Source organism: Oncorhynchus tshawytscha, linkage group LG22 (assembly GCF_018296145.1).
Source record: "Oncorhynchus tshawytscha isolate Ot180627B linkage group LG22, Otsh_v2.0, whole genome shotgun sequence".
Lineage (NCBI taxonomy): Eukaryota > Metazoa > Chordata > Actinopteri > Salmoniformes > Salmonidae > Oncorhynchus > Oncorhynchus tshawytscha.
The window spans coordinates 15,676,586-15,693,660 of record NC_056450.1 but is presented as its reverse complement, the minus strand read 5'-3'; the positions used below and the strand labels follow the sequence as shown (position 1 = coordinate 15,693,660).

Below are 17,075 nucleotides of genomic sequence, written 5' to 3'. Positions count from 1 at the left end.
GGGAATGGTGTCCTCTAGCGAGGGGAATGGTGTCCTCTAGCGGGGGAATGGTGTCCTCTAGGGAGGGGAATGGTGTCCTCTAGGGAGGGGAATGGTGTCCTCTAGGGAGGGGAATGGTGTCCTCTAGGGAGGGGAATGGTGTCCTCTAGGGAAGGGAATGGTGTCCTCTAGGGAGGGGAATGGTGTCCTCTATAGAGGGGAATGGTGTCCTCTAGGGAGGGGAATGGTGTCCTCTAGGGAGGGGAATGGTGTCCTCTAGGGAGGGGAATGGTGTCCTCTAGGGAAGGGAATGGTGTCCTCTAGCGAGGGGAATGGTGTCCTCTAGGGAGGGGAATGGTGTCCTCTAGGGAGGGGAATGGTGTCCTCTAGGGAGGGGAATGGTGTCCTCTAGGGAGGGGAATGGTGTCCTCTAGGGAGGGGAATGGTGTCCTCTAGGGAGGGGAATGGTGTCCTCTAGGGAGGGGAATGGTGTCCTCTAGGGAGGGGAATGGTGTCCTCTAGGGAGGGGAATGGTGTCCTCTAGGGAGGGGAATGGTGTCCTCTAGGGAGGGGAATGGTGTCCTCTAGGGAGGGGAATGGTTTGAGACATTGGAGAACATCACCATCCAGTGAGAGCTGATCTGTGACGGTGATCATAGACCCCTGTTTAAATTACATCTGTCTCTCCGTCTGTGTTTCAGAGTGAACGAATCGAAAAGGGCCAAGGAACATGAGAACCCTCAGAAGAGCCCCCTCACAATGTGACATCACTCTCCTCCTTTTCTTTCCCCCCTTTGTACCCAAGACATTTTACAAGAGAAGAAAATAAACAGTTCAGTGAAAACACTGGGATTATTATTACAACTATGACAGCGTGACTGATTCCACTTCGATTACATGTACAACAACAACAGCATTTTTCACGTTTATCTATCGTTGTGTATGTTGGAGAGTGGCAACTTCTTCTGTAGAATTCTAAACTAAAGGAGAAGAAGCTGTGGGGGGCAGAACATTAGCTTCATGACATTTTTTGCACTTTTTCATGGATTGCTTTGTCTTTTTGGGAGTATCGGAGTCTAGGTTTTTAGATGGTAAAGGAAGAGGAATGTTGGACATGTGGAAAAGGTCCCTGCCACCAGTGGATCAAACCAAAAGGATAAGATGGAGGACAGCGAGGATGGAGGACAGACGCCAACCAGAACATAAGGAAACATTACAGAAACACATTGGGACTTGGCTCTAATTGTATTTCATCATTTTTTTAAAAAAGTGAACTGATTCATCCATTTGAAGGAGAAAACATGTCATCTAATGAACCAAACATTCTCGGTAATATAATTGATCCATTTGCAAACGTACTCTCCCTATCAACAGTCGGTGAATACATTCAGTATCGTAACTGGAAATAGATCAAGCGTCCTTCTGTTACGCTGTGCTCTACTCCGCCAGTCAGTCCGAAGGGGTGGGGCTGCATCTGAATGTAGGAGGGGTGTGAGAAGGAATGGGCGGGGCTTATTAAAATAATGGCTTATTTTGTTATCTACGTTTAGGGGGCACTGTGAGGCAAGAGATAAAGGGATTCAATGGTGTGTGTGTTTTTTTTAATATATATGTTTAATTCCTCTTTGCTTGAATCTGTTCCGTGCTTACCCATTACCGGGATAACTGACTTGTCTCCTAAAAAATGATGTGTTGTCGATTTTATCAAATGTGCATGCCTATGGGTGAAGGTCTTCGCCTGCGTGCTTGGAATTAGGTCTGTAACCTCTGTTTTTCAATGTTTTGCGTTTGTCTTCATGTTAAAATGCAACAGTCTCCCATGTACCCACCTACTTCCCCAAGAGTCATTCATACCCTCTAGTTACTGAATGACATTCATACCCTCTAGTTACTGAATGACATTCATACCCTCTAGTTACTGAATGTCGTTCATACCCTCTAGTTACTGAATGACATTCATACCCTCTAGTTACTGAATGACATTCATACCCTCTAGTTACTGAATGACATTCATACCCTCTAGTTACTGAATGACATTCATACCCTCTAGTTACTGAATGACATTCATACCCTCTAGTTACTGAATGACATTCATACCCTCTAGTTACTGAATGACACCAACATTGTCCTCTTGTTTTCTTTTTCATTTGCCTTATTTGTTTCCTCGGTATTCTAAAAAGAAAGAAAACTTGCCTCTTTTGTGTTGTAATGATTACAGTCATGAAGGTTATTGTCGTTCTTTTTAAATGAACTTCAGGGCCTGTGAGGGCTTTTGAGGGGAAGATCACATACATTGCCTTGACATCTTAGAGATTCTTCGAGGGGTCCCTAAGCTAGTCCCAAAATAGGGGTTAGACAAATCCATATTTTTGACAATTGAGCGGTTTCTGTATATAAAGAAGGCTGAAGGTACGTAGGGAAAAACATTTACCCAAAGGGGATTGTATTTTAGAAATATATTATTTTATTCATTAAAAAGGGGTCAAAAACAGGTACGAGACAAAAACAGAATATTTGTATAGTTTTGTTTGAATGCCTAAGAAGTATGGTTGTATTGATTGTATATAGTGTAAATACCTGGGATAAAAATGAGCTATGTGCATGAAAAACATGAACAAAGGTTAAAAAACAAAACACTAAACAAAAGCAGTAGTGGCTATGCTCTGTAAAATGATTCTAACTATTTCACTATAAGAGTATTTTATTTTATTTTGATTGTTCTTGAGAAGAACATTTTGCTAAAGCATGACATTATTGCGAATACTAAAAAGTTTTAAAAAATATATATAATGTATTTAGAGATAGGAGAAATCTGCAAAATGATCTTAAGACATGTATGGTTATGTTTACATTTTTGTTTTGGGCTACCAAGAATCTTTTGCCAATGGTGCCAAGTAATGTGAATGCTATATTGCTTAACAAGAGAATTAAGTTAATCTTATCAGAACAGATAATCATACAATGAAATAGACACTAGCATTGAAGACCACAAGGTCCCATCACGACTGGCAGCGAATCACAGATAGAGGTACACATTGCAGAGGGAGAAATATTTCTACAGCAACTTTTAAGTCTCCTGTTTCTCATCCATTATCACACGTCAGAACAACCCAAGATTTGTTTTTGTTGCCATCATCACCAAATACACAGGGATCACTTTGTCAGTAACATTTCAAATGCAAAAGAATGGTGTGCTTTATTTTATCCGTATGAGAGAAGGGTGGTGGTGTCAATGTCTCTTAGCATGTTCGTATGGATTGTGTTCATATAAAGATTGTAAATGGCAACCGTGTCTATGGGAATCTCAGCCCTGTTTTTTCTGTTGTTGTTCATAGTTGAGCTTGATTGAACATGTGTTTCATAGGACAACTCACGGGTGATGAAATAGACGATATCAACTTATCAAACTGCTGACACAAGACATTTGTTTTTACGTTTGGGCTGGAAGCTTAACTTTACCAAGGCCTGTCAGGGTCTGGACAGACCAGAGTCAACATGTAATGTGGCCAACAGTGAATGATGTGTAGCATCGCTGGCATTCTTTGTAAAAGTAAACGAGTCATTTGCCTGCAGAAGCAACACTTTAAACAATCGAAAGTGCAACAACAACAAAAAGAACGGATGGGGTTTATGGTGAAACACATGAACCATTATGGATCGTTGCAGCTAATTCAATGAGCCAAAAGGAGGGATCTGTAAGCGTAACAAGATGCACCACTACTATTATAGCAACTTCTGAGGAAGAATACAATGTATGTGTCTGGTTCCTAATGGGGTATGTGAGGGCAGTGTTTGAAAGATGATGAAATGAAATGTGGGAAGTGGGAACAGACCCATTGATACCAGTTGATTATACTGTATCTGTGAATGCATGATAGAGACTATCCAATGGTATTCAATCCTAGACCATAAGTGTCTGCTGGTTCTTGCAGTTTTGCTGATATATATTATATTCCTATAAGAACATGCCATTGGACAATTACATTTTGTTGTTTTAAATGCTGAAAAGCATCTCAAGACAATGTTGGCTGTTCTGATGTTTTTGTTTTTATGTACTTCTGGGTTTATTTCTCTGTATGTGTGTGTTTATTTCACAGAGACTTGATATGTAAACCTATTTTCAGAGTGTTTATGTAGAAAGTGCCTAATCATATCCTGATTGATCGCACAAAGCCAATGTCAGGAAGCATGCAAGGTACCTAAGGAGGAAAACATGGCTTTGGAGATACCAATAGCAACTGATCCATAATTCTTTAGGACTACTGTATATCAAGTACATACAATATATCAATCCAAAACCATCACCAAAATCATTCCAGTGACAGTGTTCCCTTAACCCACGGAGCGCATTCCATCTTGTCAACATTCTAAGCGTTTTCATTTTCTATTGGAACTGCCTGTTGAAACCATGAGAATTAGATTCCATAACTTCTGTGGTTTTATTGCCTTGCATTCGTCATTCTGGTAGTGGTAAGAATGCCAGCCAATACACTGCTGTGGCCATATGAGAAGGTTTTATTATGCTTGCATGGGTAACATAGTTAACTGGGTGACTGAACTGCACCCAAAGCATGCTTATTTTTCTAGAATCGGTAGTTAGACTTTTAAAGACTTGCTGTTCTGTAAAACGAAGAACGTTGGTTTGACGTGTCACAGAACTCTGAAAGACGGAGGGCATGTGATTGGAGGGAAGAGGAGAACCCTTCAAATACAAACTATGATCAATCTGCAGTATTTACTGACCATATTTCCAGGGGTAGCATGAGGGCAAGTTTTTCTAGAAGCAAGTTGAAACTTTTTTTTAACACATTTTATTTTTCATTCATTTGGATATAGAGATGGTGTGCTCTCAACTTCAAATACCTGAACAGTTCGGACACTCTTTTGGCAGTATACTGCAAGTATTATACTAGACAACCATACACACACACACACACACACACACACAGGCAACAGTACACTGCACTGGACATATCCAGATATGCCGATAGGTATGTCAAGGCACAGTCAGTCTCACTTGTACACAGTTCAGCAGATGGAGCTCATCATTGTGTTATTTTCCTAGCCTGCTCCTAGTCCTAGGGAACGGCTCACCTCCCTTCCGTCTTTTACTCAGGGTGCCAAAATGGGGAGGAGGAAGTGGAGCAGGACACTGATTGGTGATTCACTGCAGAGAGAGAGGACATACTGTATTGAAGTAGGATAGGAAGATGCAACACCCCTCAACAGAACTTTCTGGTCAAGACAGGCAAAGGATTACTATGATCCTGGATACATTACTGTTATCCATTTCCTCTCAGATAAGTAAGCTGAACTGAGGAGAGATGTAAGGACACTAAATCAAAAATAGGGGATACAAAACATTGTAGTGTAGCTAATTATAATTGAGACAAGTTGATCACAATTGACAGTACGGTCAATTATTTCTGTCTTGGCTATAGCTCAGACAGAAAGGAGTTTGCATTATGGGACACTATGGCTTGAAGTCTAATGCAAATGCTTAACTTTCTTTTATAGACTATGCTAATGAGTATAGTAACATTTCAACCTTTGACCTCCTCTGACTTGATGTTTCTCAGTAAAACAAGGACTTGCTATGTAATAGTATCACACACAGCTTCAAATAGTCTATCGAGTTATTCTCAGTTATACATTTCATCTCAGTTAAGATATGGGTGATAACATGTTGAGACATTTGATTGGGGTCTTCCTGAGACTTTGAGGCAGTTGAAGATGACCAGATGTTAAAGGGACAGTTGTTTCAGAAAAAAAGCCCTTCAGGAATGGCTGATAGCCATTTTCTGGGTGGTATGACAGGTTAGCTATAGAAACAGGCACTTCATATGGATTTGATTACCTTCATTACACTCTGCTAATTGACCCGAGGGACTAGCTTTCCTCCTTTACCTTTGTCAATGCACCCAAACTACTGAAAGGTAGGCACATCAGGACCACAGAGCAGAAACCATCTCACAACGTTTTCCACTTGTGGACACAGAGCAATAAGCATTATTTTGTGGAGACCTATAGACCTAGTGAAGATAGAAAATGATTGGACACATTTAGTTGACGTACTCTTATGCAAATGCCAGTATTGCAAGACAAGCATTCAGTAGTTTATGGACATTCAGTAGTTTATGAACAGCAATTGTATGGCACCCTTTACCGAACTGCACGTTTTCATCAATTCCAAACCAAGAAGAAAAAAAATGGCCCTGCTTAAATACAAAGTCGTGGGTCCTCGACACTTTGCATGTGAACTAGTGTTAGATACATTTTCCTCTCCTCTATAACTGTCTTCCTCTCTGTCTTTCCCTGTTGTGACCCTCTCTTTCTCTCCTTCCCCTATTATTTCAACCACTCCTTTTTCCCCGTTCTCCTAATGTGTATTGCTTTCTCCTACTTTTTCTTCCCCCTCTTTCTTGTTTGTTAGTTTTGTTTTTGTAATTGTGCATGTACAAGTGTCACTGACTCGATGGATATGTAAAAAAAAATATTTAAAAAATGAAGAGATTTCAGCTGCTGAAGCCATGCAAAACGTTTTGAAATGCCCTTAAAATATGGAAGATGTTTTCTGAATGCTTTATATTCTTTCTGCTGTAAAATAATAAAAAAAGAAAAAAATGAAGAAAACAAACAACATTTGATTTTGTCTCCTTTTCCCTCTACAGTATCGTCCACTGCCTGTACTTTAGCCACATTTTGTTGTAGTAACCCACTGCCAACTTATTTACATGCCTACTAATTGTTCTGCAATATATTAACACTGCATCATGTTAGTGCTGTAAATTCAGATTTGACATGCACTGTTATATGGGTAATATCATGAATACTGTCATTCTGTCTATCTGATACTCACTTCACACCCATAAAGAGTATCATCCTATTCAGTAGACTAGAATGTGGCAATAAAAAACACATATGGTATTTTACCTCAAATCGCAGTTGATAAGGCAATCTTACCTCAGATACTGTCCAGGCAGTAAATTCAGATTCAAATTCAGAAAACTTTAATGTCCTCAATGAGGCAATTCATTTTTCACTAATCACAACACATACAGATGAAAAATACATATGTAAAAACAACAGAATAGCAAAGGATGATTACATGTCATTAGGCTGGATGAGTACAATTTCATACAAATGTTGATTATACTACTTGTACAGGTTAATGTGTGATTTGTCCAACATCTGATTTAGTTGCATTATTGCATTTGGAATAAAGCAATTTCTGGTTTTTCGTTGTCTCTACTTGCGGCCAGTTGGAAGCTAGGGGCTAGAATTCAAGGTGGGGGAGGTGGGAAGAGTCAAATGCAATTTAGTTTTCTTTCTGGGGGCTCTGACTAGATAGAGAGATGACAGCTCTTGCTATTGCTGCCCCAATGATTTCCCCTCAAAACCTGACTATCTTACTCAGCCGATTTTTCTGTGTGACCTTGGCCTGTCCCAAACTAGCCCGTCAGGCAGTCAAGCTAGTGCCAGGGGGGGTCAAAACTGTGGACGAACTAATCCACAGAGGTCCCACTTACTATAGTTCTGAGTCACTGGAGTAATACAGTCAATGTCCCCACTGATGACTGTAGTTCTTCAGTCCAGGATGGAGAAGGAGAATAGACTGTTGTCTACTGGAGATACATTGAGAATGTGGCAGGTACGGCGTCACGTCAGGATGGCAGTGAGGGGCTGAGAGGTCACCTGTCTAGGGGTGGCCAGGGAGTCTCAGGGATTGGTGAGGGGAGACTATAAAACAAATGTTGGGGTACCAAAGGCTTCACTTAACTTCAGTGGAACTCACTACTGCAATCAGCAAGAACTCAGGATAATCAACAACACACAGGTGACTCAGGTTGGACAATATTGGGTTCTTCTATCTACTGAATGTATTAGAAAGGACAAGTTTACATTGTACTTACTGCCTTGATATTATTTATGCTAGTAGGCCTATGGGGCATGTCTATTTTACCTAAACTTTGTGATGAGGACTCTGATCATTTGAGATGCTCCTCTTTATATCGAAGAAGAGATGATGAAGCTGGGAATGCTGACTGTTGTGCTGTCCCTCTGGATATGTGATGGCAAGCCGTTGCAGACCGATTCAAAGACTGAACTTATCCTGACTCAAATCTTGTTTATGGACAAGGATGACATTAAACAAGGTTTCTGGCATATGTCATGGAACACAGTGGTTAGTCTATTAGAACTGCTTAATTAAATGGATTATTGACTGTAGCTTGTGGAAAGATGTTACATAGGCAAAAAAAACTTCCTCTCCCCCACATACTCCCCCCTCCCCTCTTAACTCCCTCCCATACTCGCCCCTCCCATCTTAACTCCCTCCCCCATACTCCCCCTCCTCTCTTAACTCCCTCCCATACTCCCCCCCCTCTCTTAACTCCCCCCATACTCCCCCTCCTCTCTTAACTCCCTCCCATACTCCCCACTCCTCTCTTAACTCCCTCCATACTCCCCTCCCCTCTTAACTCCCTCCCATACTCCCCCTTCCCTCTTAACTCCCTCCCATACTCCCCTCCCCTCTTTACTCCCTCCATACTCCCCCTCCCCTCTTAACTCCCTCCCATACTCCCCTCCCATACTCCCCCCCCTCCCCTCTTAACTCCCTCCATACTCCCCCTCCTCTCTTAACTCCCTCCATACTCCCCTCCCCTCTTAACTCCCTCCCATACTCCCCTTCCCTCTTAACTCCCTCCCATACTCCCCCTCCCCTCTTAACTCCCTCCCATACTCCCCCTCCTCTCTTAACTCCCTCCTATACTCCCTCCTCCTCTCTTAACTCCCTCCCATACTCCCCCTTCTCTCTTAACTCCCTCCCATACTCCCCCTCCTCTATTAACTACCTCCATACTCCCCCTCCCCTCTTAACTCCCTCCCATACTCCCCCCTCTCTTAACTCCCTCCCATACTCCCACCTTCTCTCTTAACTCCCTCCCATACTCCCCCTCCCCTCTCTTAACTCCCTCCCATACTCCCCCTGCCCTCTTACCTCCCTCCCATACTCCCCCTCCCCTCTTAACTCCCTCCCATACTTCCCCTCCCCTCTTAACTCCCTCCCATACTCCCCCTCCCCTCTTAACTCCCTCCCATACTTCCCCTCCCCTCTTACCTTTCTCCCATGCTCCCCCTCCCCTCTTAACTCCCTCCCATACTCCCCTCCCCTCTTTAATCCCTCCCATACTCCCCTCCCCTCTTAACTCCCTCCCATACTCCCCCACCTCTTAGCTCCTTCCCATTCTCCCCCTGCCCTTTTTACTCCCTCCATACTCCTCCCTCCCTTCTTAACTCCCTCCCATACTCCCCCTCCCCTCCCCTCTTAATTCCCTCCATACTCTTCCCCTCCCTTCTTAACTCCCTCCCAAACTCCCCCTCCCTCTTTTTCCCTCCCATACTCCCACCTCCCATACTCCCTCCCTCCCTTGCTGTCTATGCCTCTATCTCATAGCTTTTAGAGCTCCTCCAGTCAGTGGGCTCTCTGGTGCCAGCAGGTGAAGTGGGGACCATGCTGGAGACAACCAGTGAGGATGACGCATGGCACAGTGCTTAGCAGAAGAGAGATCTCCCAAGGCTGGGTGTCTCTATGTACAAAAGGCCTTTCTCTAGCAGCAGGTCAGAAAGACAAACATAACAACAAATAATATTAATGCTGTACTTGTATTATGTAATGTGTACTTGTAAGTGGTCCAACCACCATGCATATTACAGTTTTTTTCGATTGCTAAACGACAGTGGGCACAACTGGAGTCACATGTGCAAAACTCTAACTACAGTCTGCACTACCAACAGTCACCTGAGCTAAACAGTTCACATCACCTGCAAAACTCATTCCAAGCAACACAACTCTTAACACATGGCTCAAAACACGCTCAGTGCAGCCAAACACTATGCACAACCCTCACTGAGATATACACACTGTCACTCAGAACACACTGAGAGTAAAAACACTAGCATCAAACACCAATACAGAAAATACAAACTCTTCATCTTTACAGTTTGAACAATTTCAGTGACTTCATACAAAGTAATATTTTCTTCAAAGAAAAGAGTGACATTCTTTCACATGATTTATTAAATTTTTTAGAACATAACAATTCTTTAAGGTAAATGAAAATTAGCAGTTTGCTTCAATAGTCTGTAGTAATTTACGGAATTACAGTAATGAGAAAAAAAAGAAACTAAAAGTACATACTGTAATTCGAACAAATAATTGAGGGGCTAATCCTGCCTCTCTCTAGCATCAGGCCACAGGTTTTCTTCAACATCACATCTAATGTTTTCTCTTGCCATGCACCTGGGGAAGAACCTTCTGGAGTGCCTTATCCATCCCTGGCAGTCCTCTGGACTCGTGTCCTCACATCCGGCACGCATGGCTTCCAAAAGAGACATTTGGTCATGTGGGTGGTGACCAAACACTTTCCACCTCCAGGCAGAGAAAAACTCCTCTATTGGGTTGAGGAATGGTGAAAATGCAGGCAGGTACAAAACCATAAATCTGTGATGTGCTGCAAACCAATCTGTGACAGCTGCAGAGTGGTGAAAAGCAACGTTATCGCAAACTATGACAAAAACTTGGGGGTTTCTTACTGGCTCCCCCTGTTCTGCTGGCACTAGCTGAGCATAGAGCTGTTCTAGGAAAGCTATAAGCCTTTCTGTGTTGTATGGGCCAATGAGTGGTGTGTTGAGAAGCAAACCATCATTGGCCATTGCAGCACACATGGTGATATTTCCCCCTTTGGCCTGGAACCTCCACAGTGGCCCTTTGACCTATAACATTCCTTCCTCTGCGCCGTGTTTTGGCAAGGTTAAATCCAGCTTCATCGATAAATACATATGAATGTGGTCTTTCCAGTGCTTCCACCTCCATTACTCTCTGAAAAACAGTAAGTGCACAGTTTTACTGTAGAAATGCTAGTGTTTTTTTTTACTGTAAATATTTTGTATAGCTGTGTACGTAACCTCAGACGTCTTACAGTTTTTTTTTTCGATTGCTAAACAACAGTGGGCACAACTGGAGTCACATGTGCAAAACTCTAACTACAGTCTGCACTACCAACAGTCACCTGAGCTAAACAGTTCACATCAGCTGCAAAACTCATTCCAAGCAACACAACTCTTAACACATGGCTCAAAACACGCTCAGTGCAGCCAAACACTATGCACAACCCTCACTGAGATAACACAGACTGTCACTCAGAACACACTGAGAGTAAAAACACTAGCATCAAACACCAATACAGAAAATACAAACTTTTCATCTTTACAGTTTGAACAATTTCAGTGACTTCATACAAAGTCATATTTTCTTCAAAGAAAAGAGTGACATTCTTTCACATGATTTATAATTTTTTTTAGAACATAACAATTCTTTAAGGTAAATGAAAATTAGCAGTTTGCTTCAATAGTCTGTAGTAATTTACAGAATTACAGTAATGAGAAAAAAAAGGTAGAAACTAAAAGTACATACTGTAATTCAAACAAATAATTGAGGGGTTAATCCTGCCTCTCTCTAGCATCAGGCCACAGGTTTTCTTCAACATCACATCTAATGTTTTCTCTTGCCATGCACCTGGGGAAGAACCTTCTGGAGTGCCTTATCCATCCCTGGCAGTCCTCTGGGCTCGTGTCCTCACATCCGGCACGCATGGCTTCCAAAAGAGACATTTGGTCATGTGGGTGGTGACCAAACACTTTCCACCTCCAGGCAGAGAAAAACTTCTCTATTGGGTTGAGGAAGGGTGAATATGCAGGCAGGTACAAAACCATAAATCTGTGATGTGCTGCAAACCAATCTGTGACAGCTGCAGAGTGGTGAAAAGCAACGTTATCGCAAACTATGACAAAAACTTGGGGGTTTCTTACTGGCTCCCCCTGTTCTGCTGGCACTAGCTGAGCATAGAGCTGTTCTAGGAAAGCTATAAGCCTTTCTGTGTTGTATGGGCCAATGAGTGGTGTGTTGAGAAGCAAACCATCATTGGCCATTGCAGCACACATGGTGATATTTCCCCCCCTTTGGCCTGGAACCTCCACAGTGGCCCTTTGGCGCCGTGCAGTTAAATCCAGCAGTAAATACATATGAATGTGGTCTTTCAGTTTTGCTGTAGAAATGCTAGTGTTTTTTTTTTTACTGTAAATATTTTGTATAGCTGTGTACGTAACCTCAGATGTCTTACCTGGACATATTGGTATCTTTGCTCTTTTACCCGTTCACTGTTTCTCTCGAACGGTACAGTGTATAACTGTTTCATTGTAACTTGGTGTTTCTTTAGGACTCGAGCAATAGTTGTTGTGCTGACAGAATGAACATTTTCAAATATATCATTATCAGCCAGCACTCTATCTTGAATCTCCCGCAGTTTTATTGCATTGTTGACAACAACCATGTCAACAATAGCATTTTCCTGCGCATCTGAAAATATTTTTCCTCTTCCCCCTGTTGGGGGTAGCCTTTGGGTCCTGTTGTAAAAATATATTTTACAGTCAAACTTACTGTAATATATATCTGTGTAAATATTCTATAATTGCAATACAAAATAGATTCCTGTAATGTTTTCATTTACTGTAAGGATGTAACTCATACCTGTTTGCATGATGGAAAATTCGCATTACAGATGCCACTGTGGATCTTTGCAGATTGGGTTGCACCCTCAACCCATCTCTCTCAATGAGAGACCATGGTTCACGACATGGTCTATAAGTGTAGCCCTTATTTCATCTGAAATAACAGCTCTTTGCCTTCTTTGTCTTCCTCCACGCATCCGCCCTCTCCCTGCCACCCTTCTCCCTCCACGAACCCATCTTCCTTGTTCCATTTCCAAAATGAGTCTTTCTGAGCTCTACCTATATATACTGTAATATGTGTGTGTGTTCACTAACAAGTCTAAAACAAGACACCTGCTTAGCCTTTCAGCTGAAATTGCAATCAGCAGTGTTTGAAAGGCACAAGGCTGAAATCTATTCCGTTTTGAATGTGTGGTTCACAGTTTTGACAGCAGTGTGTTAGCATTTGAACAAAGTGCTGTAAATCCACAGTGTTGTGCAGGTTGTGGTTAAAGTCATGGGATAAGTGTGTAGAGTTTTGAAAACTGTGTTCAAGCAATGAAAAACGAACTAGAGTTTGGTCCACATGAACTGCTGCTGTGCAGACTGTAGTTAGACTTTTGCACATGTGACTCCAGTTGTGTCCACTGTCGTTTAGCAATCGAAAAAAACTGTAAAGAGGATCTTGATTTTAATTACTGTTAATGACTCTCTCTCTCTCTGTCTCTGTTTCTCTGTTTCTCTCTCATATTCTCTCCTGCTCACAATCTCTCTCTCTCTTAGAAATTCTCTTTCTCCTTCTTTCCCTCCATTCTTCCCTCCACCTCTTTACCTTTCCGTTGTCCAGAAAGTCTACAACAAAGTCTCAACCTACTTTTCATTTGTTTCCCTTTAAAAAAACATATCAACATATACAGACAAAGGACAACAGACAGACGCACACAAACATCAACGACATCACACCCTGTTGTTCTGTTTTTCTCTATCGCCCACACATTTTCAATATTTAAATATTAATGCATTTGATTCTTCCACTGTCTTAACAATGAAGGATCATTTGATTCTTCCACTGTCTTAACAATGAAGGATCATTTGATTCTTCCACTGTCTTAACAATGAAGGATCATTTGATTCTTCCACTGTCTTAACAATGAAGGATCATTTGATTCTTCCACTGTCTTAACAATGAAGGATCATTTGATTCCCAGTTTTTAAGTAAACGTTTTTTGTCTTTCAAAATGATTGACGAGAAAAGTATGGTCCAACTTATTGGGTATCTCACCGCACCGTCGTATGCCATGTCTTGAAATATGCATTGGTGAACTTTGTGTATTGTATAATACATGATATACATTAGTTCATACTGGATTAAGCATCGTCGATGGACTGCCTTGCAACACAATGAGATTATACCTCCGTATCATTTACTAATTCATCTGATATTCTACATATCTGCTTCTCAGAACTACAGTAAACAGTAGGACTTATTTGCATGTCTTCTAAACTGAACCACATACACTTATGATTGAAATAAAGACTAATGTAGATATTATCTCATGTTCTTCTTACACCTCTTTTCAATTATTATTTTGTCACATGAGACGGTGCGTAATTGCATTTGGTAGTTCAATGAGTCATTGAATGTTGAAAAACAATTGAAATCTCTTTTAAAAACAGACATTTTTTCGGGGACCAGGCATCCAACCAAAAGCTTTTCCAAATAGATGATTTTATTTCTGTTGAATATACAGCCATTTAGTTCTTCATCCTGGTCACGTTGCAACATCAAACAGTTATATTTTAAACATACAGGCATGACAGGGAAATATAGAGAACAGCATCAAAACTAAACAGTCCTCAACCCTACTGTAGAATATATCAACCTGTGGGATATCGATTCAGTCCATCACTGTCTGTGTGCAGCATCCGTGTATGTGTGCCTTCATGTGTGCATTCATGTGTTCCTGTGTGTGTGTGTGTGTGTGTGTGTGTGTGTGTGTGTGTGTGTGTGTGTGTGTGTGTGTGTGTGTGTGTGTGTGTGTGTGTGTGTGTGTGTGTGTGTGTGTGTGTGTGTGTGTGTGTGTGTGTGTGTTTACAAATGTGCGTATGTGTATGCTTTTTCGTGTGCAATAGAGGGGTTGTGTCTCAGTACAAGCACCATCGCTTTGTCATAGTGTACGGTGGGAATGCATTTCTCTAAGGACGGTTGACTGTGTTAGACACAGTACTTCCAGAAACACTCTGAGTTGCCTCCTCTCTTTCTGAATGGCTTCCTGATGCCAAAGAAGCGACTGACGGGACTTAGGTGACTCTGTTTCTCCAGCAACACCTGAAACAGAGAACAATTACAGCTGTAGTACTTCATGAGTCATGAAACAGGTGTTCCCAAAACAAAACTTGATAGTTTCTCAATATATGCGTCTTATCTTCTATTAGTTTAAAAACTCACATCTGTCTTCATCTGTCTTGGTAGTAGTCCAGCTGCACTGAGACCTGAGGGAGACGAAGGGTGAGAGAGATTATGTGTTGTAATATTTCTCTTGAATTGAAGCATCACAGTCTATACATTTATGATGTAACTGTTGAGGCAGGAGTCCAACTAGTTTGTGTGATCTCACCATCTCTGCTCAGCTCTCCAGACAGTAAGGATGAGTATCTGAGTCCAGGGCCAGACTGGGGCAGGTATGTCTGCTCAGAGAAAGACAGCTCGTCTGGACTACCTGCACCACCATCCTCCAGAGATACTGAGCACAGAGGAAAACACAGTCAACACACAGTCAGCTTACAGTTAACACACAGTGAATACACAGTCAACACGCAGCAATCTAGTCTAGATATACACTCTGGCTCTTCACTCTCCACTGAATAATCGATGATAAGGGTACAGTTGTGTTTATGTTAGTCCAACCATGATGATTAATGACTAATAACTAAGAAGCATTGATGGCATTAAAAGTGAATGGAACATTGCCACCATAAGCAAACATCATATTGCACATTCAATATTAACACTGCTACAGTTCTCAGACACAATCAACCAGGCCTCAAAGCAATTATACCATAACAGAAGGTCACTGATTACAACTTGTTTGTAATCCTCAAGATTGAAGTTTAATTAAGACTCACACAGGCCTTAATTACATATGTGACTATTGAACTACTCTGCCTAATAACCTCATGGTACAACAGCCTTTCCTGGCAGCTTGGCCTGTTGAGGAGTATGTTTATAAGGGTGGAGAATCTGGTACTCACCAGGACCCAGGTAGGGCATCTCTGCAGAGTCTGTGATGGGATGGGCCAATAGCGAGCCAGAGGCTACCAGCAGGAAGGTCCATGATAGGAGCAGGTTACACATCATCTCCACGGGCCAGTTGTGTCTGGGTTTTCTGGGTGGGTGATGGGTCCTCCTGAGGTCTGGAGAGAGTGGTCTTCTCTCTGCTCTGTCCCCCAATAGGTTATATACCCCATCGACTGCCCCCACTCCACCTCACGTCCCCACTCCGTCCTTAGTGTCACCACAATAGGGTGACTACGATAGGCCCATCTGATCTCACACTCTCTCTCTCTCTCTCTCTCTCTCTCTCTGTATAATAAATCAACATCCAGTCACTCAGGTGAGTTATTGGGAACTATAAAAAGGACCGTGGGTCCTACGCGTCAGGGCCAAAGACGTATTTTACCATCCCGGTGGATTGATTGACTAGTTTTACTGAATCTGTAAATTGGATTTGCCCAGGTGTTCAGAACGCCCTCCTCTCATCTGCCTGTGGAGGGGGATCAGGTGGATAGACTAGGGCAGACAAATGGCTGTTTATTTGATTAATTAATCAACATGCTCTGTGACATCCATCAAGTTAGCCGACTCAATGCGTGACTGGCAGGCTTTATGGAATAGCATTTAGCTCCTTCACCCCAGCTTCCTGTCCTAACACAGGACTCGGTGGTCACTGTTCAATGCATTGAAAGCAGTTAGTGGGAGGTTATATAGGGGAGAGTGGGGTAAGGTGAGCAAATTTTTACATTCGGCATAACTCCATCAAGGGAAATATAGTACTCTTTCTAACAAAGATATCTACATATAGAGTCGGAAGTTTACATACACTTAGGTTGGAGTCATTAAAACTCGTTTTTCAACCACTCCACAAATTTCTTGTTAACGAACTATAGTTTTGGCAAGTTGGTTAGGACATATACTTTGTGCATGATGCAAGTCATTTGTCCAACAATTGTGTACAGACAGATTATTTCACTTATAATTCACTGTATCACAATTCCAGTGGGTCAGAAGTTTACATACTAAGTTGACTGTGCCTTTAAACAGCTTTAAACAAACAAATTATGGAATGGTTTAGAAGCTTCTGATAGGCTAATTGACATGATTTGAGTCAATTGGAGGTGAACCTGTGGATGTATTTCAAGGCCTACCTTAAAACTCAGTGCCTCTTTGCTTGACATCATGGGAAAATCAAAAGAAACCAGCCAAGACCTCAGAAAAATAATTGTAGACCTCCACAAGTCTGGTTCATCCTTGGGAGCAATTTCCAAAC

At 41.9% G+C, this 17,075-nt stretch overlaps 2 protein-coding genes across 2 annotated transcripts in view; one reads left to right on the top strand and one right to left on the bottom strand.

Moving 5' to 3' along the window:
- The window catches only part of LOC112247140 (calmodulin-binding transcription activator 1), a 479,036-nt gene extending 471,954 nt beyond the window's left edge, over positions 1-7,082 (top strand). Inside the window, 1 exon segment of the mRNA XM_042303847.1 lies at positions 681-7,082. Coding sequence (XP_042159781.1) covers positions 681-713 — 33 coding nt within the window. The 3' untranslated portion in view covers positions 714-7,082.
- Positions 7,083-14,743: 7,661 nt separating this feature from the next.
- Positions 14,744-15,913, bottom strand: LOC112221431 (urotensin-2-like). Its single transcript, XM_024383579.1, has 4 exons — positions 15,781-15,913; positions 15,147-15,272; positions 14,978-15,021; positions 14,744-14,857 (listed from the first exon to the last, which is right to left on the bottom strand). Exons 1-4 carry the CDS (start codon positions 15,884-15,886, stop codon positions 14,744-14,746), a joined length of 390 nt encoding a protein of 129 aa, XP_024239347.1. The 5' UTR covers positions 15,887-15,913.
- Between the last annotated feature and the right edge of the window lie 1,162 nt (positions 15,914-17,075).

What these genes read in the sequence shown, in the direction of transcription:
- LOC112221431 (XM_024383579.1), bottom strand. Translation starts at nt 15,886, where the DNA reads ATGATGTGTAACCTGCTCCTATCATGGACCTTCCTGCTGGTAGCCTCT. An exon ending in GATGCCCTACCTGGGTCCTG is followed by an intron (nt 15,273 to 15,780) that starts GTGAGTACCAGA and finishes CTCTGTGCTCAG; the next exon opens with TATCTCTGGAGGATGGTGGT. An exon ending in TGGAGAGCTGAGCAGAGATG is followed by an intron (nt 15,022 to 15,146) that starts GTGAGATCACAC and finishes CGTCTCCCTCAG; the next exon opens with GTCTCAGTGCAGCTGGACTA.